Below are 22,628 nucleotides of genomic sequence, written 5' to 3' on the forward strand. Positions count from 1 at the left end.
TAGCTAATTTCCCCTAAAGCAATCAGAAGACAGAAAACATTCATTATAATAAATGTTAATACTAGAACATGTATATAAAGTATAATATATTTGAAGCTACAGAGTACACTCAAGGAGCTTTTGGTCTGCATGAAATCGCTTGGCTTCATCCTAAATCTTCAAACCTATCAAAAATTGTAAATATCTCCCAGATTTATTGTTCAAAATCTTCAATATCAGAAAAAAATCATTACTTTGAGGTTGTCAAAGGAGGCTTTTTTGTTGTTGTTGTTGTTTTGTTTTTTGTCTTTCTTAACAATAAAAGGGTGAAATCTTTGTTACTGCTACTTTTCTGAAGAACAACTTCTTTAGATATCTATTTTTGTCACAGTATTTTCTACATTTGGGTCTATTTGAGATGATAGTACTAATAGCAGATCTGATCTGTGAAAACAAAACTCATTTATGAGTCCTTGAAGTCAAATCAAGCTTTCTGTAACTAATACATTGCTAAATCAAAAACAAAAACAAACAAACAAAACAAAACAAAAATACTAAGGAGAATATTTATTCTGACTATTGCACAATACCTCGTATTGTTTCCAGTAAAAACAACCCCATCTTTCCTCCATGTAATTCTGGGGGTTGGTACTCCTTCTGCAATACACTCCAGAACAGCAGACGCGTTTATATGGACAACAGTAGTCTGAGGGCTACTTCGGATTGTCGGAGCCACTGTAAAGGAAAAATTCCAAAAGGTATCAGAAAAAAAAAGAATTCTGCTCTGACTGAAACTCTACGCATGAAAACACATGCAGTAACAGGTACAGGGATGATTACAATGACGGAACTAAGTTTCTTACCACTTTGAGCAGTACATAACTGCCACGATGCAGTAAGGAATGAAAAACAAAGTCTGTCTTAAATGCACTGTGAAGATCACCTTTGTTAGTTACTGTAAAAATTACCACATAGCTAAATCAGCAGAAGAGTTTAGCATATTTAACTCAGCAAAATAAGGCTGTGAAATGATATCCTTGCTATAATTAAGGAGGAACAAGAATTTTAAATGGACAGCCAAGGACAGTCACTGTGGGGGGCACAGCATAATGCAGGTACTTATGAGTTGTTAAAAGAACAGAAAGAGGAAAAAAGTTTTTCAGCATCATAAGAGTGTGAGAATAGAATAGTTTCTAATCAGTCTACAGTTGAGGAAAAAAAAAGAAGGGGGGGTTTAAAATGAAATTCAGAAAGTACCAGCGGGCCGATGGTATTAGACGGCAGGTATCAGGATGTACAGGGCCCTCCAAACATTATGTTCCTACCATCTCCTGCTTCTAGCTGCAGAGAAGCCCCAGTTTTCAAGTAACTTGCAAAACCAGTGGCCAAAACAGCAATGCAAACCAAGTCCCTCAAGATACCAGTGAATTGCTTTAACAACTTGCATAAATTTGCCCGAGAGCATTTCTCTGTCTTGGATCTGTGTGTTCAGTCTGGATGTATCTTGACTCTGTATCAGGATGAAGGCGGGATGCACAGCACCCTCTGTCAGCAGGAAGCACAGAGAGACAGAGAGGGAGCCATGGTGAGTCCCCAGCAGGTCTTCCAGCATGGGGGACAACTGTGAACTGCGATGGTGACACACATGAGGTAATACACCTGGTTTCACAGTTCAGATGCAGCCTAAGTGGCCTGCACCTGGCTACAAAGGGATTATTAATGCTTCTTTCTTGCCATTTGAAATCCAGCAGAAATACCATGCAAAGATCAAAACCAACAAGAACAGTTTCATTATTTTACCATGCACTGTCAGCACGAACTCCCTGGTCATTTTTCCTGCAATATTACTTGCCACACATGTATAGCTTGCTGTATCACTGAGGTCAGCATTATTGATTTGCAGGTATCGCCCACTGGATAGGATTCGAACTCGAGGAGTTCCCTAAGGGGAAAGAGAGAGAGTTTGATGGATTTAATTTTATGATTGTTCTCTTTCTAAAGATAGAGCATTCTTTTGTTGCAGAGTATGAACAGCCATGAAAGAGAGACAAAGATAAACAAAGGACTGAATTAACTGCTAGCTTAACTTTATTTATAGCCATGAAGATAATAGGATAAACAAGGTTTTAATAAGTTATCATTGAGTAGTGGTTCCACCTTGAAACTCCTTCTGGAGCTTGTGCCTGAATAAGGTGACTTTTTGGGTTAACTAATCCACAACGTATAGCCAAAGGGCTTTTGAGTTTTTACAGAAAAGGGGCAGCCATTAGCACATGATTATTATTTTTTCCCCAAAAATCCATGCACACCACCGGCAGAAGAAATACTAGTTTCTCTAGACTGTTCTTCAAACATTACAAGTCTTGACCAGACAGGATCCAACATAAACTTAGCCTATTAAGATTGCTAGCCAGCTTTTCTGGATATGAGGAAACCACTCTTTTCAGCTCTGTGATTGTACAGCACCTGCTCAGCAGCCATTTGAAGTCAAGGCTTTTTTTTTTTTTTTTTTTTTTTTTTTAACCACAGCTAATCTGGATTGGAGCTGAACAACTGAATGACAGTAATGCCAACTACAGGTGTTCAAAAAGCTGACTGGATAAAAAAACAGTAACCTCCCCCCCCCCCAAAAAAAAAAACCAACCACAAACCTTTACAGTATGCGCTATGCACACTTTGGATAACATTCGAAGCTGACATTCCCATTTGCTCTTTTGGTTAGAAGGTCTGCGGATAGCAACTACAACAGATATGTGAAACACTTCTGGTTCCTCACCCCTCCGCACTACCACACAAGTACTCTGGTCTAACACTAGGCACCAACACAGCAAGTCTAAGGACGCAAAACAGACAACAGTGTCGGAGCCTCACAGGTGAAATGATTCACCACCAGGATGGATTACAGACACAGATTTTGGGTCAAAACTGTTATTTCCTGTTGAGTACATAGCCTGTGCTTCTAAACAAAATAGCATATAGAAGACAAAACACAGGCAATGAAGCTATTGATTAAATCTTTCACTATACTCAAGGCATGTCAGAAACATCAACTTTTAAAAAATACAAATTCAGCGATTCTTTTAGTGTCTAAATAAAGATGGACTAGGTCCAGACACTCCTATCTACTTATTTTGGTAACACTCGATGTGCATTTCCCAAAAGCAAAGGAAGAGTGCCAAGACTACGACTGCCAAAGCCGTTCCAGGCTAGGTCTTCCTATAGTTCTGCTACGGAAAGTGGTGGTGTTGCACAATTACATCATTAAACACAGAGAAGTCTAGTGAGTTCAAAATCTGCACAGCGGAAGACAACAAAATGAGGAGGAATGACACTCTCCATTATAAGGCCGTTCCAAAAAGCAGCAATGACTTAAACCAAAGTAGCACTGCAATCTGAAAATCTGACTTCTCCAGTCATCTCCTGTCATCATGAAACCTCAATGTTTCCAAGACAAGGAGGTCCATATCACAGAACCACAGAATTGTAAGGGTTGGAAGGGACCTCAAGAAATCATTGGGTCCAAACCCCCTGCCAAAGCAGGTTCCCTAGAGCAGGTTGAACAGGATGGCCTCCAGACTGGCCTTGAATACCTCCAGAGAAGGAGACTCCACAACCTCCCTGGGCAGCCTGTTCCAGTGCTCCGTCACCCTCACTGTGAAGAAGCTCTTTCGCATGTTGGTGCGGAACTTCCTGTGATCCATTTTTTGGCCATTGCCCCTTGTCCTGTCCCCATGAACCACTGAAAAGAGGTTGGCCAAATCCCTCTGTCTCCCACACTTAAGATATTTGTAAACATTGATAAGATCCCCTCTCAGTCTTCTCTTCTCAAGGCTGAACAGACCCAGGTCTCTCAGCCTTTCCTCATAGGGAAGATGCTTCAGGCCCCATACCATCTTTGTGGCCCTCTGCTGGACTCTTTCCAGGAGATCCCTGTCTTTTTTGTACTGGGAAGCCCAGAACTGCACACAGTACTCCAGGTGAGGCCTGACCAGGGCAGAGTAGAGGGGGAGGATTACCTCCCTTGACCTGCTGGCCACGCTCCTTTTAATGCACGCCAGGATCCCATTGGCCCTCTTGGCCACCAGGGCACACTGCTGGCTCATGGCCAGGCTGTCGTCCACCAGGACCCCCAGGTCCTTCTCTGCAGAGCTCCTCTCCAGCAGGTCATCCCCAGCCTGTACTGATACATGTGGTTGTTCCTTCTCTCTCAAGGACTCTACACTTGATCTTGTTAAACCTCATTTGGTTTCTTCCTGCCCAGCTCTCCGGCCTCTCCAGGGCTCGCTGAATGGCAGCACAGCCTTCTGGAGTGTCAGCCATTCCTCCCAGCTTTGTGTCATCGGTGTACTTGCTGAGGATGGATGCTATTCCCTCATCAAGGTCATCGATGAAGATGTTGAACAAGACCAGACCCAGCACTGACCCCTGTGGAACACCGCTAGTCACAGGTCTCCAGCCAGACTCTGTGCCACTGATCACCACCCTCTGAGCCATAGGGCACCTCTCTTTCCACATGCAGAGAAAGCTCTTTCCCAGCTGCTTACTATTAGTAGACTATTATACTTTTTCCAGGTTGAGAAAGAAACCTGGGAGGGGAAACAATTCAGGGGGACACTGATGTTGTCCTGATACCTGGAGTATATATTTATCTAAGCTAAGATGAAGAATGAAAAGGATGCTATAGAACATAATAAACCTAAATCTGCTACTTAAAGTACACCTGATGAATTAAGAGGCCCACATCTGGACTAAATTTATAGCAGCATTAATTTATAAATTCATGTTAGAGAAGAACCAACTCTAGAGACTGAACTTCCTTACTCTGCTATAAATCAGAAGGCAGAAGATTGACCATATTGCACAATCAAGATGCATCAATCCTCACATACAGACATGAATTCCTAAAAGCAAAAAGAGCTAATATTACAGTTAATTCCTAAGTGTTCAGCTGAGTATCTATGTCAATCATAGCATTCCTCTATTTTGTTCTGATTTCTGGTAAATATTTGTAATAGTGTCTTTTTTTTTTTTTTAAGTTAAGATGTAGAAAAAGGAAAAATCTCAAGTACTGCTTAAAACACTAGCTTTCCAAGGTAGACTCATGTAAAAAGTATTCATGTTTAACCTCCAAGCCTTGTTCCAACTTGTTTCATAAATAAATTGCTACCCAATTAAAGAACTGAGTATTCAGAGGAAGAATTGTTTCTCTTACACTCATTTCTAGCTAGTTCTTATGCAATATTCAAGGTAACGTTCCCTACCAGCACTTCGTAAGACACAATCACTCCCAATATTCTTACTTCTACCACAGATATTTCATTCTTCTAAACTTACAATAGAAAAAGAGCCTGAAGAACGGGCTGACACAGGTAAAACAAAGAAGCAGAACTTTGTATGAAGACCTACTGATGGGCTACAACTAAGGGAGACAAAATTCATAAGATAAATTTGTTTCCTCTTTATTCACAAATAAAGATCAATATAGGGAAAATTATTAAGTTTAGTTAATAACTTAATTTAAATTGTTCGGTTGTAAATCATCTGGCTTCTGAGTCATCATAAAATGATGAGAAATTTAAAAAAGAAAAAAAACACACCATTCTGTTTAAACTATCCTCATCTTGCTAATTGTCTCTCAACCACCAGGGACTCAATGCCTTATATGACACTACATGGAACCATGAGTGAAAAAGATGCATTTGATACAAAACCTTGGTGGTTAGCAACCCGTGGTTTGTTTTTTCCCAATGTAAAGAATTTTAATTCCTTCCTAAATGCTACTAGAATATGAGGATGCATAATATACCCAAAGGAAACATATAGTGTAGTCTTCTCTCAGCTACCTTTCCTGGGAAGCCATTCAGGAGTATACCGAAGGCTTCTAGGATTGTTCAGAGGATCCAGGAGGAGCAAGGGATCCCCCTAAAGGAAAAAAGAACAAGTAACAGCGGGATGGCCACTTCACATGCTTGCTAGCTTCAGGTACTCATTTAGGACTAACTGTATTTGTGCTGGGGCAACTCAGCTTGAATTCAAGGCACTGTAACTTGACTGCACTGAAGGAGCAAGTGAACAGAATAAGAAACCTCAAGCATTGTGTGTAAAAACTAAAGGGAGCAACAAACTAATACAAATAATGTAACTGCTGTACCTCTAAAAGTTCTCCATTTTTAAGCCATGAGATCGTCGGAGGTGGTACAGCATCTGACTTGCATTCCAGTATAACTTGTCTGTTCTGCAACACAGTGAGGTCCTGTGGACCACTGGTACCAGCAATATTAGGAGGAACTGTTACAAAAATTAAGAAGAAAAATAAACACCACAGATATGAGCCACCATTAAAACTATTAATTGAAAAATTCCATTTTATTTCTCAATATTTAAGATAAAGACAAAGCTACAGTGCCACTAATTAGTTCTGCTTTTCAATACTTGTGTTAAATACACCACGTTCGTATAACTGGTGAACCTGTTTCTTAAGTCACACACTGGAAACTACTGTGACAAATTAACTTAAAGTCCATTCTCAGTGAAGGCACCAGCATTTAAGCCAGACAGAGTGGGGAATCACAGAATTTCCATAAATTCTCCATCAAGAAACAGGGGAGCTATAACCTTCAAGAAGAAACCTTAAGCATATTGTAGAACTGCAGAAGTCCTGGTGTTTATACTACCTTAACTGACATTACATTTTATGTATTCATTTGTAAATAGATTTCTTAAGTTTTTCTACTGAAAAACTAAGATCATAGACATCATTACACTTTATACTCTTTTTAATATGCACAATAAACTCAGTTCAAATGACCACTGATGTTAATTACTGATATCTGTAACCTTCCTATTTATTCAAAATACAAGACTTGGATTGCATCAGGTAGAACTTTCCCTTTTAATTGCTCGTAAGGTTTAGAATAGTTAATCTTATACAGAAATGTTAGTTATCATATGATGTAACATCACTTTCTCAAAACACATATTTCTTCTTTAGTAATACATAAGCTGTTAAACTGAGATACTGTTACATACCTTAGGAGTTTAGAGTTTGAGGAGTATTTTTTGCCTAAATTAAACTTACCATGCACTCTTACTAAATATTCCTTATCATCATCTCCCGCTGGGCTAGACGCCAAACATGTGTATCTTCCTGTGTCCTCCACCTAGAAACACATGAACAACTTCAGCAAGAATTGCAGTATCTGGGAACAATTCAGAAAAACAGTGAAATATAAACATTGACAGCAAAATTTAAAGGGCAGCACTTAAAAGTAAAGACAACAGATAAGAACTGTCTGAAAAGAAATGAAAGAGTTCTTAGAATCATAGAATGGTTTGGGTTGGAAGGGGCCTTAAAAATCATTTAGTTCCAACCCCCCTTCTGTAGGCAGGGACACCTCCCACTACATCAGGTTGCTCAAAGCCCCACCCAAACTGGTCTTGAACACCTCCAGGGACGGGGCATCCACAGCTTCTCTGGGCAGCCTGTACCAGTGTCTCATCACCCTCTGAGTGAAGAATTTCTTCCTTATATCTCATCTAAACCTACCCTTGCTTAGTTTAAAACCGTTATTCCTCGTTCTTTCACTAAATTTCTTGATAAAGAGTCTATCCTGTAGGTTACTCATTTTTCCTATAGGCACCCTTTAAACACTGGAAGGTTGCTATAAGGTCTCCCTGGAGACTCGTCTTCTCTAGTTCTTGGAAACTTGCTTCTTTTACCATGGTAGGATTGTACAGAGATTGCTTAGGAGCCGCAGGGCTCTAAATAATCTCTCTGGGTAATTTGCTTCCAGGAAGAACCTCTTCTCTTTTTGATGCTTTCTGCAATAGGTGATCAATGAAGAAGGAAGTGGCTATAAGTATCCATCTAAGCAAAGGTCAGTTCTGGGTACTAAGGAAGTTTTTTTATGCACGAATCCTCAAATATCTTTATGCTTTCTCTGTCCTGTAAACTCCTCATAGTAAAGATGAGAAGTGTTTGCTTTAGAAACAAAACCAGCTCAAATGAATCAAACTGCTTGTCCCTCTTCCTGAGCCCCGTCCCACTTGTGTTTGGTGACCTTCAGCCTAGCTGAGTGTAGCTGAATACAGTTTTAGTTTAGTGGTCTAGTTCTGTACAAGTTACTTTTCCATGGACTCTTTTATTGTCTGAATTAATCTGAAAGCCTTTGTATTGTCTTTATTTATTTTTATTTAACTTTCACATAGGTGACTGCAAAGGCATTTTTTCCCTGCAGTCTATGGCCTATACATGTGAGAAGCAAATAAATATTAGGAAAATCTCAGTTCTCTGAAAAAGAAGAAAGGCTGAGGAGGAACTATAAAATACGGAAGAAGAAAAACAAGTGACAGCAACAAGAGTCAAATAGGCAGGAAATCAACAATATAAGATTACAGATACAGACTAAAAAGAGAAATAAACCCAGAAAAAGGCACAAGTCCCTAGACTTGATTGTTCTGCTTCGTGTGAAAAAGCAGCAATAAATAAAGAATGAACTTGAATAATGCTCAGAAGAGGCAGAAGTACTTGGTTACTCTTAACCCGTAATATTACTGCCTGTTCTGTACGGAAAATTCCAAGGCAAGGCTGGAAAAATATACTCTCCAACTGCACATGCAAGCAGATGATTTTATAGAGGTTTTTGAGGACCCCTCTCAGGACGGCCCTAATAGCAGACAATTCTGTACACTCCTCTAGGGTTGGCTGTTTTGAAACAAAATGTTTTCAAAACATTTGAGACTGTTTTGAAACAAATGCTTTACCTGAGCACTGGTTATTCGAAGCACTTCTCTTAGGACTTGAACATTGTCATTCTGCAGAAGTGGGCGCCCATCCTTCATCCATGAGATCTTGGGGACTGGAATGCCAGTAGACATGCAAAGAAGTTCAAGGGGGTTGTCAACAATCACAGAGAGCTCCTCTGGTTGATCAGAACCATTGATGTGAGGAGGCTCTATAGAAGGAAAAACATTCACGTTGTTTACTGACTCAGCCTAATTCACCAACTTGTGTTCAGACTTTGTAGAATTAGTCTGCATCAGTATTATGCCTGGCTGTACAACTGGGTATATCATGATTTCCATCTACCTCTGTCTAGAAATTTGCACATTTTGTGAAATTAATTTAGTAGTCAAAGTTTTCATAATCCCAGGAAAAAAAAATATTACATAGTATCAGTGAAGATTTTTATTATCTCTTTAGCTGTTGTACCTTCAGCTGTGCTATGAACCCGTCAAGCTGAATTTCCACTAACCCAATTTGTTTGTTTATACAAAATTACTTTGCAAATCACTTTACTGCTAGTTGGCATATTTCAGTACTCCTGAAATCTTGAGTAAAAATACATATATTACACAAACATCTTTAGGTATGTTCCATATCCTGTTTGTTTTATTAAATACAGAAGATGTTTCCTGAAAATACTCCCTTATCACTAGACAATTTTTGAATTGTTGCCCTGAGTAGACACCCATTTACTGCTTCCATTTTGTTCAGCTGACAGGTTAACCTTACCCAGCACTTTCAGGGAAAAGTGTTTGCTGATATCTCCAGCTTCATTGGACGCTACACAAGTGTATTTGCCTGTGTCACCAATTTCTGCTTTTACAAAATGAAGGACCATTCCTTGGTCACTTGAAATTAGGTGCGCTCCAAGGCTTAAAGGATGTCCATTTTTAAACCAGGACATAGTAGGGGCAGGAGTGCCATCAGTAAAACACTTCATTGACGTTGAACTGCCTTTTACTACAGTCATGTCCTCTGTTCCTCCAGCATTATCCAGGCTTGGTGGTACTGCAGAGAAACAAAGAGCTGATTCACACAGAGTACACACAATAGTTAATTCTGAATATAAAATAATTGCAATGCAGCTACCCTTTTGCATATCCTCACCTGCACTCCTTATTTTATGTTAAGTAACTAAGCTAAAATTCACTTGAAAATTATACATTATTACTCATTCTAAAAAAAACCTGACACATCATGGGTGCCAATTCAAGTAAGGACTCTTCTAGGGTTAAAACACTCTGCACTAAAACAAAACAAAGAAACAAAAAACAAACATAAAAAAGTGAATGTATTTCAAATGATTATCTAAGTATGAAACACTTGTGGATGTCTGCAACTTTGTGTTGATGAGAAGGAAAAATGAAGATTAGGTTTAAGAAATTAACTGAGCAATAGATTTTTTACATATAGCTTTTCAGAGAAATTTACCAAAAATTTGAAGGCTGTAATGCTTGTTGTCCACTCCAGCTCTGCTAGATGCTACACAAGTGTACACACCAGCATCAGATACCTGCACTCGGGCAAGCCTAAGGAGAAAATCATTTTAGTTGAGCTGTAAATGGAATACAGTATCACACTTTTATTATGGCATGGTTTGGATCAAATTTTACTCTTGCTTCCAACAATGCTAGCTAGCAAAAGACAGAAAACCCAGCTAGCTAAGTTAAAATAAAAGAAAACCAACCTTAGAATTTGCCCAGCTGACAGCAACCTGATCTGGGAGGAGACAGACAGAGGAAGCCCATTCTTTAACCAGTTTATCTGCGGAGATGGAGTTCCAGTAGCAGTACATTCAATATTTATGGAGGTGTCCAAAAGAGCAGTGAGGTCCTCTGGTTCATCTTTTTTATTGGTTATTGTTGGAGGAACTACATTTTGTGAATGTTGAAAAGGAAGATGGTAAGACTGGTTCTTAAAATCATTCCATATATGTAATCTTGCCATACTTGGAAGCCTATGAAATCTTGCACCTAATGTCCCACAGGCATTTAAGAAAGAAGAGGCCCCAATTTTTTTAACAGTAAAACCTCTAACAATAATATTGAGCATTAATAAATATTCACGTGCATATTTAAAACCAGAGGCACAGCAGAATGATTATAACACTCCCTCTTATTTGTGCTGGCTGTGGCAAACGAGATCTTTGGGCTCAGAGCCTGAAGCTCATGGGGAAAAAATGGCATTGCAGGGGGGAGCAAGTTGTCAAGCATTAGAGGGAATGGGTTGAACCTCTTAAGGGCCAAATGGGACTTTGCAGTTTGCTGCCAAAGGTATCAACTTCAATGAACCTTAAATAACATGAAAGCTAGAATCACGAAGGAGGAAAGTTAGCTTATTAACTTTTAGATGTATAGGCTGAGAATTTTAAAACATACAGAAAACTTCAAAATGACTGGTTAAGTATTCTGGATCATGATTCTAAAAGAACATTGTTTTTAGCTGTCTTTTTGTTTGGTTTTATAGTTTGAAAGCCTTTTAAGTCCTGGGGGCAAAAAGGGACTCACTTTATAACGAAGGTCCGGGCACATGCAGCTCCAAGCTCTGGCTGACTTAGGATCCCATTGCACACCATTACAGTTGCATGGTAAGATGACTTAAGTTGGTTATTGCTCGAGCCTCAGCTAATACAAATTGACCAAAACAGTCTCCACTGTTGTATAGTGATGTGATGTGGTGCTTTTTTCAGTATTATTTTTTATTATATTAAAGGTCATCTTGTTACTCTTCTCACACTCATATTCCAACTAATTCTGAGTCTCAGTGTATAACTGGGACAGATGCTTACACCTCTGTGAAATGCTTCCTATGCAGAACTTTTTCACACTACTCACAGCACATCAGGATCTTATTTTTCAAAAAATAAAACGTCCACACACTACAATGGTAAAGAAGAATCATGCTGTCTTCTTTATATCATTTTGTGTAAGAAAACAAGAATTTCATCCCAAACTATATCATATTTCTTTTAAACTCTAAATAATCTATTTCTCAGGGAAGAGGGAACCTTTAACAATTAGTGTTCTACCATATTACTTTGGTTTTACTGATGTACTTTGACAAGAATTAATGCAGATCGATTAATAGGAAAAAAAAAAGGAATATCATGGTAAATCAGCCCCCAGTGAATCTCAACAAGAAAAAAATCACCAAAAGCAGAATTCCTCTATTATAAAATACACCAAAGGAACTAATTTCTGTTTATCCCAAAACACATTTAAGAGAAATTTAAATAATCTTGTCATTGACAGAACATCCTGTGTAACATACTGTGATATCTACAGTACATGAAATTGGAAACATGTGCATGTAGTATTACCCTGAAGACAGGCATTCATTTCTTGGCCCTCTCTTGAGTGCACTTACAAAGATAGGATTATGGACCAGATTTTAGTTTCACATCTGTGAAAACTCACCATATACATTCAAGTTGAAAATTTGGTCTTCTTCTCCTGCAGGATTAGTAGCCACACAAGTGTATTTTCCTGTATCAGAAGTGAGAGCTCTGAAAATGGTTAATGTGCTGCCATCTGGAGTTACTCTACAAGGAAGGTCATAAAACACGGTGAATTTGTTTATATACTACTATGACCTGGCAAATAAACATTCAGTTTTGCACATTTAAATCAATTCCCTCTATCCTCTTGGGAATTTCACTAGAGAGCCACTGTTTTCTGTAAATCATTATTTATTAGAGATAGGCTAGGAAGCTTTTTTTAGAGATGTCCTGTTTAACCTTGCAGTAAGATTTAATTCCAAACAGGTTTTCCAAGAATCCATAATGAAAAGCATCAAGATCTTTCCCCTCCAAAAGAACTTAATGGAACTTACAGAGCTTTACAAAATTGAATTAATCTGATGAACTTTCAGGGAACTTAGTAATGGAGAAAAAAAACAGATATCATATATCTATCTCAGTATAATTTTATTTTATTTTTTAAAAATCAAAGTAGTAACAAAGTATACTAGAATGATAAAAGATGAAGAGGGAGATGATGTTCTTAACCTGGCTAACCAAGACTCAGACCCTCTTTAGGCACACTTTAGGAACCTAGAATTAAAGAATGGTTCCTCTTTCCAGTCCTCTTTGCACTCTTCACATTTTAAATTATACAAGAAGATAATTCAGTGCCTGCTAACTTTTACTTGCCTTATTCTTTGTAAATCGTCACTGGCAACTGTTTTTCCATCTTTAAGCCATTGCATAACGGGCATGGGCACACCATTAGCATCGCAGACAAGCTGGATTCTTTCTCCAAGGAGGACACCGACCTCACTAGGCATTTCAGAGCCAACAATATTAGGAGGAACTAGGAATGTAGGACAGTAGGAAGAGAACATTTATCAGCAAGAGACATAATCTAAGCTATAAAAAGTAATGCTACAGTAGCTTAGTAGTATTACTAATTATTGTAGTACCTCCAACACAAAATTAGTTTAGAAAGTATATGATTACTTTGTTTCTAGAGGGAGTTCTGTGAAGATAAATTCAAAGCCCTTTTAATCATTTCTGAAACCCACTCATTTACAATATTACAGAAATCATGTAATACTTGCCATTTATTTAACATCTAGCTACCTGCTCGAACAACTCTGGCTAACATGAACAATAATATTATGACAATCCCAGTTCACACAACATCACAATACACAGTAACAACAAAATGCCAGCTTAACTCTTGAGCATATGCTTAGTACACAGTCAAATGCCCTACTGCATCAAGACAATCACACTCCCATCAACAGACACACACTTGCTCCGCCCTAACCAGCAAGCCATTTTCAGTCTGTTCTCCTAAAGAACACGAATGACAATCACGCTATCCATCACGTCTAGTCCCACTTGTCAGTTCTGAGCATTTCAATAAATTTAAGTCAAATTAGATCAACCAAGTAGCTTGATATTCAGTTCCTAAACTTGAGGTAAACTGGCATGTAGGCAGGGATACACAAGAACTAGCACCCCCACAGAACAACTGCTCTTTTGAACAGTCACTGGATCTGTGTGGCCTGCTAATGGCTAGCTGTCACATCTGTACCTGCTGGCACACCCAGCTCACAGCTCCTGTGCCTCTTCCCCAACCAGCAACTGCTGGCCTGGGAAGGGACCACAGCAGAAAGCTGCAGATGCTGTACAAGCAGTGTGTTACTGAACATGGGAGGCTAGTGAAATGAATGGGGATGAGTCATTAAGAACAGAAGAAAGCAGAGGTGCTTGCAGCATAAGAGTGATGTATAGGGAGGCAAGAAATATACAATTCCCTAACAAATAAGGGTTTCTTATTTGACTGAGGAAATCATTTTTTTTTTTTTAATAAGAAAATTCTTCCAGTACTTCTCTTCTATCTCCTTCTGTTTGCTATGAGGAAAAAAGGCAACAGGTATTATTGCTTCTGGAACACCATGTATGTATGTTGTTCCACACTTAACCAGTGAAGCTTCGATGTTCAGCAGAAGGAAGGATGTGATCAGCTGCAAACACACAGAATGCGTCAGTTCCTGACAGTTTTCAAGCTCTCCTACTATGAGAGGTAAAGAATATTCTTTTTCATGCAAATTTCTCACTAACTATATAATCTTCTAACCATTTTTTCCCACTGGTTGCAAATGATAAAAATACTGGTCCAAATTCTCCACTTCTCCGTATATGTTACCTCAGTGTCTCTAGTACAGATACAGCGTCATACTCAAAAATTACCAACCAATTCTGCCCACTGCACTCACATGACTTACCTTGAATGGAAAGAATGTAAATTTTCTGAGCTTTTCCCTCTATATTTGAGGCAATACATGTGTAGGTCCCACTGTCCAGAAGCTGAGAGCGAGCAATCTGAAGCTTGCTTCCACCAGACAAAATATGAACTTCAACAGAATCAGAATTTTCTGAAAATATGTAAACAGGTAGTCATTCCAAAGCAGGCCACAAAGAGTAAACACATCCTGAGAAAATTTTTCATCAAAATTTCAGAACAAAATAAAAAGATTCCAATCGCTTAACGTAAGAGTCAGCCTAGAGACAGATGAAAAAAAACAAAGAGACTACAAATTGCACAGCAGTACTCCAAAGGGGGAAAAAGAGCAGAAAAGAGCATGAAGGAATGTTACCTAGTGGTTTTCCATTCTTAAACCAGGCTAGTTTCGGTGGAGGAATTCCAGTAGCATCACACACAAAGGTAACAGGATTACCAATTGTTTCATTCATCCACTCTTGTTCGGGGCCTTCTATATGTGGTGGCACTACAAATCAAATGGAAGTCTGAATAGTTTGCTTACCAAATATTTTTGTAAATTGATTTTGAATTATTTGCTCTACAATATCTATGACATTATAATAAGGACTACTGCAGATAGTGTGGAGTATGCTCACCATAAACATTAAGATGGAAATTTTTATCATCTTGTCCTGCAATATTTATGGCTTTGCACACATACTGGCCAGTGTCAGAAACCTAGAATAAAAATTTAAGAAAAATTTAAAAATAATTTAAAACAAAAACAGCTTATTATATAGATCTTATATTAATGCTACAGTATAGAGATATTAACAGCTTTTGCCAACTCAAAATCCTTTTCACAGAATTAAAGGCCTCCAGCAAATGTATCTCCTACGTACATCTAGTAAAACACACCCATAAAGAACAAAATAATTGCTTAACAGTAGTGGAGTAGTGGCAGATGCAGCATCCCACAAGCCTGACCTACCTCCGCACCCTTGATTCGTAATGTTTGCCCATCTGCTAAGATCTCCACATTTGCAGACTCTGAAATTATACGCCTGTTCTTGTACCAGGTGATGACTGGTGGTGGGATAGCATTGGATTCACACTCTAACATCACCGGGGTGCCCACTCTCACGTTGAGCACTGTCAGTGAGGTTCCACTATGGTCTTTGATGCTTGGGGGGACTGTAGAAGAAGCTCAGAGTTATTTCTGCCTTTGTTTTGTGAGAGGGCAAAAAACAACCTAAGAAAAACCCAAAATACTGCATTTTCTAAGCAATAGATATTATCTTAGGAAAATAGCAAAACTAAAAACAAACCAAGGACAGTTAGGAAGCTCCTCTTCTGACTTTCCCCAGCTTGGTTTCTGGCAACACAAGTATATTCACCATCATCTGATAGTTTGGCTCGAGGGATCTGCAGAGTCCGAGCACCTGAAGTAAAAAGAGAAGTGTTGATATTTATTCTGCGGTTATGGTATCAATTTCAAATACGACAACAGAATTGACAACAGACTGTGTCCGACAGACTGAGCATAGGCACCAAATTAACCTCAGATTCAAAAATGTACACAATTGCCATTGTTTTTTATGGTTCATTAATCCATAAAAAAATCAAAGAAAATTTTAGGGTCTTTCACTGGTGCTGTTAACTGTAAGTTTGGACCACTAACACACCTTTAAGGCCTCTTTATTTCATGGTTGCTAAACCCTCTGCTAACTTGACTATGCTCTTTTCCCCAAGCTCTGTCACTATCCTACCCTTTATCCCCTATATATCAATTGTCTCCATTTGTGAAGCTACTGCCTGCGCCTGAATTACTAAACTGCATATATGCCTCTGCTGCCATTAAGCAAGTTCCAAGTCTGCACTTTAGTCTATGCTGTTAACACAGCCCCCAGCCAAGTAATAGCTGCAGGACAGGACTGAGCGCCACAGCAAATGATCTGCACTAGATATTCTGGACTGAAGATAAGCAGCAGGAGCAGAAATGACACCGACACTCACTCGTCTCATTGAGTGAGGAACTTTGAATGGGTAAGGAGATAGCAGATACAAGGATTTCTTCCTAAGAATTCAGCAATCACTAAGGGTTCACCCTGTTTCCCATGGAAGTAATGGGAGGGTTGTTAATTTTTGTTATCTAAGCCAGCAGAACTAATCCCAGCCTCCATCACTATTTCTGATCATTTCTTTGCAAGGTGAATCAAAGTGACTCAATTTTAATCAATACCTCTATCAGAGGACCTCTGTTTTACGTGACTTGCCCAACAGTCTTTTTCACACAGTTTATTTCAGTGCTTTCAGTCAGAGCTAGTTCTCCTTAGAAGAGAACCCATCCAACAGCCAAGACGTTATTAAATACTTTAAAAACACAATAGGCCAAGTGCCTTCTCTACTCACTGGAGCAATACTAAGAATACACTAGCTCCATAACTGGCTGTCACCCTTATCAATACAAAACAGACAGAAGTCCAGTACAAAGGCTGTAGAAATAGCTGAGATTCCTCACCAGGCACAATAAAAGTGTTAGCATTCAAATTGATAGGTTTTCCATTCTTGAGCCAGCTGAGATCAGGAGGTGGAAAGCCAGTGACCTCACAAGTCAGAGAGATGAAATTATTCACCACCACGGTCAAATTCTCAGGATTAGTACCAACAACATTTGGAGGAACTGCAGAGAGAAATACATTAATAGTATCTTTGACAGCATCAGCAAACAATATTCTGCAAGATCCCGATCTACTAAAATAAAGCTGAATTGCTGAGCTTTGCCAAAGGGCAAAGTTGCAAAAATCTTTCACACTTTGTGAATGGATCCTCTGCTTTTTGGATGTATCTGGAAACAATTTCATCTACGATTTTTCTCTGCTTGGAATTTGGGAAAGTTCAGTGACCTCTAAAAGATCCTACAATTCCTGACCAAAGTACTATGAATTTTAAAAGACTGTACTCGCAGAACATTTGTTACATAAGGCAGGACAAATTTTACCTTGTCAGGATATCTAAGAGGGGTAAGCATCATTTCTTGCTGATATTGTATTTTTCCTGTTCTTTCCGAAACAGACTATTTTCCCATTCTAGAGAACCAGAGTACTTTTTTTAACCAGACAAACCTGTTGTGTAATAGTGAGCTAAGCAGTTTAAAATTCTGACACACATGCATTGCTCATAGGGGTGCATTTTTAAGCTTCCAAGTCCCAGTGCTTTTAAAGAGAAGACTATTTAGACATTTGACCTTTCTACAATAACTATTTAAAAAGAAATAACTGTAAATCTTTTCCTTTTAATAAACCCCAAGTTTTAGTTTCCATGTTTTTGCAGTGTGGATATATAAAACACTTAAGAGGAAAGCAAAAGCATGTTCTTGGCTCAATTGGGTGGAAAAATCATTCCAAAGTACACATGGAATCCTCTTCTTCAAAGACAGAAATGTTAAAGTATTTTGGACCATACCCACCATACTCCAGCTGCTTTCTGTCATTTGAATGACACAAAGCAGTCATTAAGCCAAGTTTATTGCTCCTCTGTGGCACAACAGAAACAAGAAGAGTCGATGGAAATGGGAGAGTTCATTCCATATTTTTCAGCATGGAATATCTGAGGGTTATTTCCCTGATAATGAGTATAAAACAGTTCGCTAAAATTAGTGGAGAATTCTGATCTGATGACATTTTATAGATACTTACATTTATTTCCTTTTACAGTTACTTTCCCACAGATGTGATTATTGGCAGTGCAAGACAGTGGACAATTAAATAAAAAGGGCCAAATCTAAGTTATTTTTTAATGAATTTTGCTTAAACTGCATTTCAAATTCTGCAGGCTTCTACTGTGTGAGCAAAGCACCCATAAATGCGCCGCAGGTAATGCACACATGCAGAAGTATTTTTGTGTGTATAAAGATGCAGTAATGGGCTCAATTTTAGCATTCAGTGTAAAAAATGACCTGTTTATCATTTGTTAGAGATAGAGATTTTTAAAAGTGGATGCTTATTTTCAGGGTTGTTAAGGTTTAATTTTATTATTAAGGTTTAATTTTATTTTTAAGGTTTTATTACTCATCTTGGAGGTAAGAAAAGAATTTTTCAACTTATTAAAGATGATCTTTAACACTTTTATTTGATTTTACAAAAGCAGTTATTAAAAACATATAAAAATGCTAGAAAAACTTTTTTTCTGATGCTGGCAAAACAAAGATTATGCTGCTTAACGATAATACACTTTCATCAGTGCTTCACCTTGGGTGGTCCTTTCTTAACAGCATTAGTCTAATTTTTCAAATGAAATTGCATTCAAAGATTAATAGCCCCAAATTAGTAATATTGCTGAGCTAGAATGCAAAGAAGCTTCATACAAATATTTATTTTAAAACTACACTATTAGACTATGGTCATTATAAACAAATATTTTAAAGACAAGAAGTTTAAGTTAAAACACAAATGTCAAGAAAAGCAAAATTTTTTAATTTAAAAACAAAGCTCAAGCATCAGGAAATCTGGGTAGACTCCACTGAAAGAAAAGAACCTCTCAGAGAATAGGGGCAAATTCCTTCCATAATAACACTATTTTTTTGGCTAATTGAATCACTGAATTGAAAAAAGCACTATAATTTGTTTCATTTAGTATGTAAATTTGCTGCAAGATTTTTTTCTTCTGTACGTTATAACCTAAATCATCAGATGTCTTGGATTATGGGACTACACTCAAATAAGACAGAGAAGACTGCACTTGTCTTCTATCTAGTATGTAACTGTAAGATTAGCTAGCTAACAAGGATATGAGAAATGATCCTTGTCATATGTAGAAGACTCCAGAGGCTGGAATAGATGATCTTTAAAAGTCCATTCCAACTCAGAACATCCTATGATTCTATGTCTCTAAAGTGTACTGTGAAAGCAGATAAAAAATTTAGTTGCCAGTATTCCTTGGTAGGTTTCAAAATGCAATTGTGCTGCTGACTTTCTGGGAGTAATGCTTATTTGATCTTCAGTTTGGAATGGAGACGTTAAAGTGGTGGGATGAAGAGTGAGCAGAAATAAAAGGGGAAGTTACGGTTAACTCTGAAATGTTAATTAGAACTAACGTGATTTTCTGAACTTATCAGAAAAGGTTAGGGAAGGTGGTAGAGAAACATTTTTAAAATAATGGAAAATGTTTTAATTTCTTGATTATATTTGTTTTAGACCTGTGACACCAAAGGCACTAATTTATTTTAACCTTGCTCTAACTCAACAGCAATAAAAAAGAATATAAAGGAATCTTAAAAGAGGAAACAGAAGAATACGTAAGGTTTTACAATGCTTTATCTCTTTGGTTAATGTTTCTAATCATAACTTTCTTGAAAAATGCTCTTCTTAAACAAATGAAAACAGGCTGTTATTCAACCTGTTTGTAATTCATGATCATAGGGCTTAGCAACACCTACATAATAAACACACACAATAACAATTTCCACCTATAAAGATGGGGTAGCAAAAGCCATGCACTGCCAAGGTACTACAAACTTGTATTTAATTTCTAGTACATGAGAATTTCCATTACACCCAATATCGTGACTTACACACATAAGGCTAAGAATGTACCTAAATGCTCTGCTAAAACATTCAGATTGAACTAACATTTGGAAAAAAAAACAAAAATAATCAAATTATGGATTATTATACTTACCATGAACATTTAGGTTAAAATACTTCTTGGCACTTCCAGCTATGTTTTCCACAACACAGACATACCTGCCAGTATCTGTTACTTGGGAATTCAAAATCTAAGAGAAAGAAGAAGACTGTTGTTGAGATAATATATATAAGACAACTTACTCTCAGAACATCAAGTTTTGGGGTCTCCCCAGAGACCCCAAGGGTCTTTGGGGCTTACAAGTCTACAGGTTTGTTTGTTTGATTTGTATTTTTTGGCTAATGCCTTGTAGTGTTATGAAGAAGTTTATCTGAAAACTGATGATACTTCCACTGATGCTACTCCTTTCAGAATCTCTTCTGCAAAACTGTGCATCTCAAACTTCCAGAAAGGTCATTGTAGTACTTTTCCCATTAAGTTCGTTCAAAATTAATAACAAAACTAATATTCACAAAATAATTTAAATAAAAATCTTAATATTCCATATGGCTTTTACATTTTATATTACATTCCTAGATCATGCTATGAAAATAGAGAGAATTAAGCTCAGCTTTGTAACTGTTTTAACAGTTTGATTCAATTTCATCTACTGATAGGAAGGGAGCAGTTCTTCAGAATACACTTTAGAGAAACAGTAAATTTTACAATAATTAAACACCATTAGTTTTGACACAATTGTTAATTAGTTTAACACGTGTTAATTGTTTAACACAATTAAACACTTGGATAAAGATGACAGCACTATGTTGTTCTCCACAAAAATCAATGTTATTTTAAACCAAGTGATTTCATTGATGTGGTTCACAGCATGACGCCACAAACAGTTGGGTCAGTACAACTGAGGGAGCCACAGAGGAATGGGAATAAGCAGCTCAGGGACAGAGACAAGGGAAAGAAAGTCCTTAGGTTTTCAGCACCTTGTAAAAAAAAAAAACATCCATAATCACACACTCAACAAATCTGAACAGATTTGTTTTTACAGGTGATTTTTGTTTGTGATGCTAAAAAAGTTCTCCACGTTCTTCACTTAGAGCTACCTGTAATCTTCTTCCATTGGATAAAAATGTGGGTTTGTCATCTTCTGCCAGAAGGTGGCCATCCTTCTGCCAGGTAATACTTGGAGAAGGGCTGCCACTTGCGACACAGTCCATCACTGCAACCTTGTTCACAAGTACCGTCACTTCTTCAGGCAGATCACCATCGGCTCCACTGATGGATGGTGGCACTAGAAAAGAGCAAAACATTGTAAGAATACTGTGACTTAGCATGTCCCAGAGGTATTTTTCTTAAGATGTCAGAGAATAGGTTTGCAGAAGGAAACAGGTAAATCTTCAGTGACTACAGTGAAAGATAATAAAATCCCAAGACTAGTTCAGCTCGAAAGAATCAGTATAACTCAAGGGACTGCAGGAAAGCTACACTTATTCACAGCAACCATAAAGAGGAGGGGAAACTCATTTTCCAGCCAATCTGTTAAGTTCTTTGCTGCCAGAACAAAGCAGGACTCCCAAGGCAGGCCCCTCTTCCTAACAATAACCCAGTGCTTTCAGTGGTAGATATAGAAATAGAAATAAAGACAAAAACCTTGATTACATCAAGGGGCAATACAAGCAACATATAAATATCACACAAGATTTTTGTGTAATATTTGTAAATCAATCATACAAAATCGACTCTACAGGCATTCAATGGTGAATCTGAATCATCAATTCCCTTCTGACTTTGGGAGTTTTGCAGATATTTTAGAAAATCATGATGAAAATCAGGGGAGAGAAAAGTCTAGAACAAGTCAGATTTTTGAACTGGAAACTGGATAGAAAATAAGAGATACCAAGATAAAACCAGGACTTCTACATACACTTTTCTTTACAGTGAAGTGAAGCATGCTTGGCCTAATGCAATTGAGTTCCTGTAACAATAACCGAAAAACATCCAGAACTAACCACTGTTTTCATCTAATTCTGTATATTTCTACAAAACTCTAGAAATTTATATAAACATATTAAAAAAAGAAAAGCAGGAAAGCTCACAGAGCACGCGGACATCGTAATGAATGGAATCCTCCCCAGCTTCATTTACTGCCACACACATGTATCTTCCTGCATCTTCAGCCTGTACCCGTGGAATCTGTAACACTCGGCCTCCTGGAACATAAATACACTTAAGATTTAAATGTAAAATCATGCCATTTCCATCATTTCCACACCACATTTCACCAGACACCTGAGCAGGCAAAATTATGAATGGTCAGCATTTGTTCTGGATTATAAGTAACTCAAGACTTTTATTTCCCAGCTACTTTCTGTACTGGCAGATACTTTAAATTCAGAAACGTTCATACTGACATGTTAGAAAAGAGTAATTAATTCCACAGGAAAGAATAATGTTCTTCAGTAACTGACAGCCATACGTTATCTCTAGCACTGCGCTTCTTTACAGACACTACCCAAAATCATCCTCTGCACAGAAAGACCTTCCTTTTTGTACTCAGCATTATCATATCATGG

The 22,628-nt window shown here is 37.9% G+C and overlaps 1 protein-coding gene across 1 annotated transcript in view; it reads right to left on the minus strand.

The window, feature by feature from the left end:
- HMCN1 (hemicentin 1) overlaps positions 1-22,628 on the minus strand; it is a 200,588-nt gene that overhangs the window by 36,103 nt on the left and 141,857 nt on the right. The window contains 19 exon segments of the mRNA XM_040565286.1: positions 570-714; positions 1,780-1,921; positions 6,131-6,267; positions 7,058-7,139; positions 8,743-8,933; positions 9,494-9,772; positions 10,196-10,293; positions 10,452-10,635; positions 12,181-12,305; positions 12,915-13,074; positions 14,498-14,647; positions 14,870-15,001; positions 15,132-15,213; positions 15,467-15,669; positions 15,804-15,917; positions 16,997-17,158; positions 20,155-20,251; positions 21,159-21,346; positions 22,152-22,265. Of these exon segments, the coding sequence (XP_040421220.1) occupies positions 570-714; positions 1,780-1,921; positions 6,131-6,267; positions 7,058-7,139; positions 8,743-8,933; positions 9,494-9,772; positions 10,196-10,293; positions 10,452-10,635; positions 12,181-12,305; positions 12,915-13,074; positions 14,498-14,647; positions 14,870-15,001; positions 15,132-15,213; positions 15,467-15,669; positions 15,804-15,917; positions 16,997-17,158; positions 20,155-20,251; positions 21,159-21,346; positions 22,152-22,265 (2,785 nt within the window).

The sequence above is a fragment of the Cygnus olor genome, chromosome 8, assembly GCF_009769625.2.
Source record: "Cygnus olor isolate bCygOlo1 chromosome 8, bCygOlo1.pri.v2, whole genome shotgun sequence".
NCBI classification, from domain to species: domain Eukaryota; kingdom Metazoa; phylum Chordata; class Aves; order Anseriformes; family Anatidae; genus Cygnus; species Cygnus olor.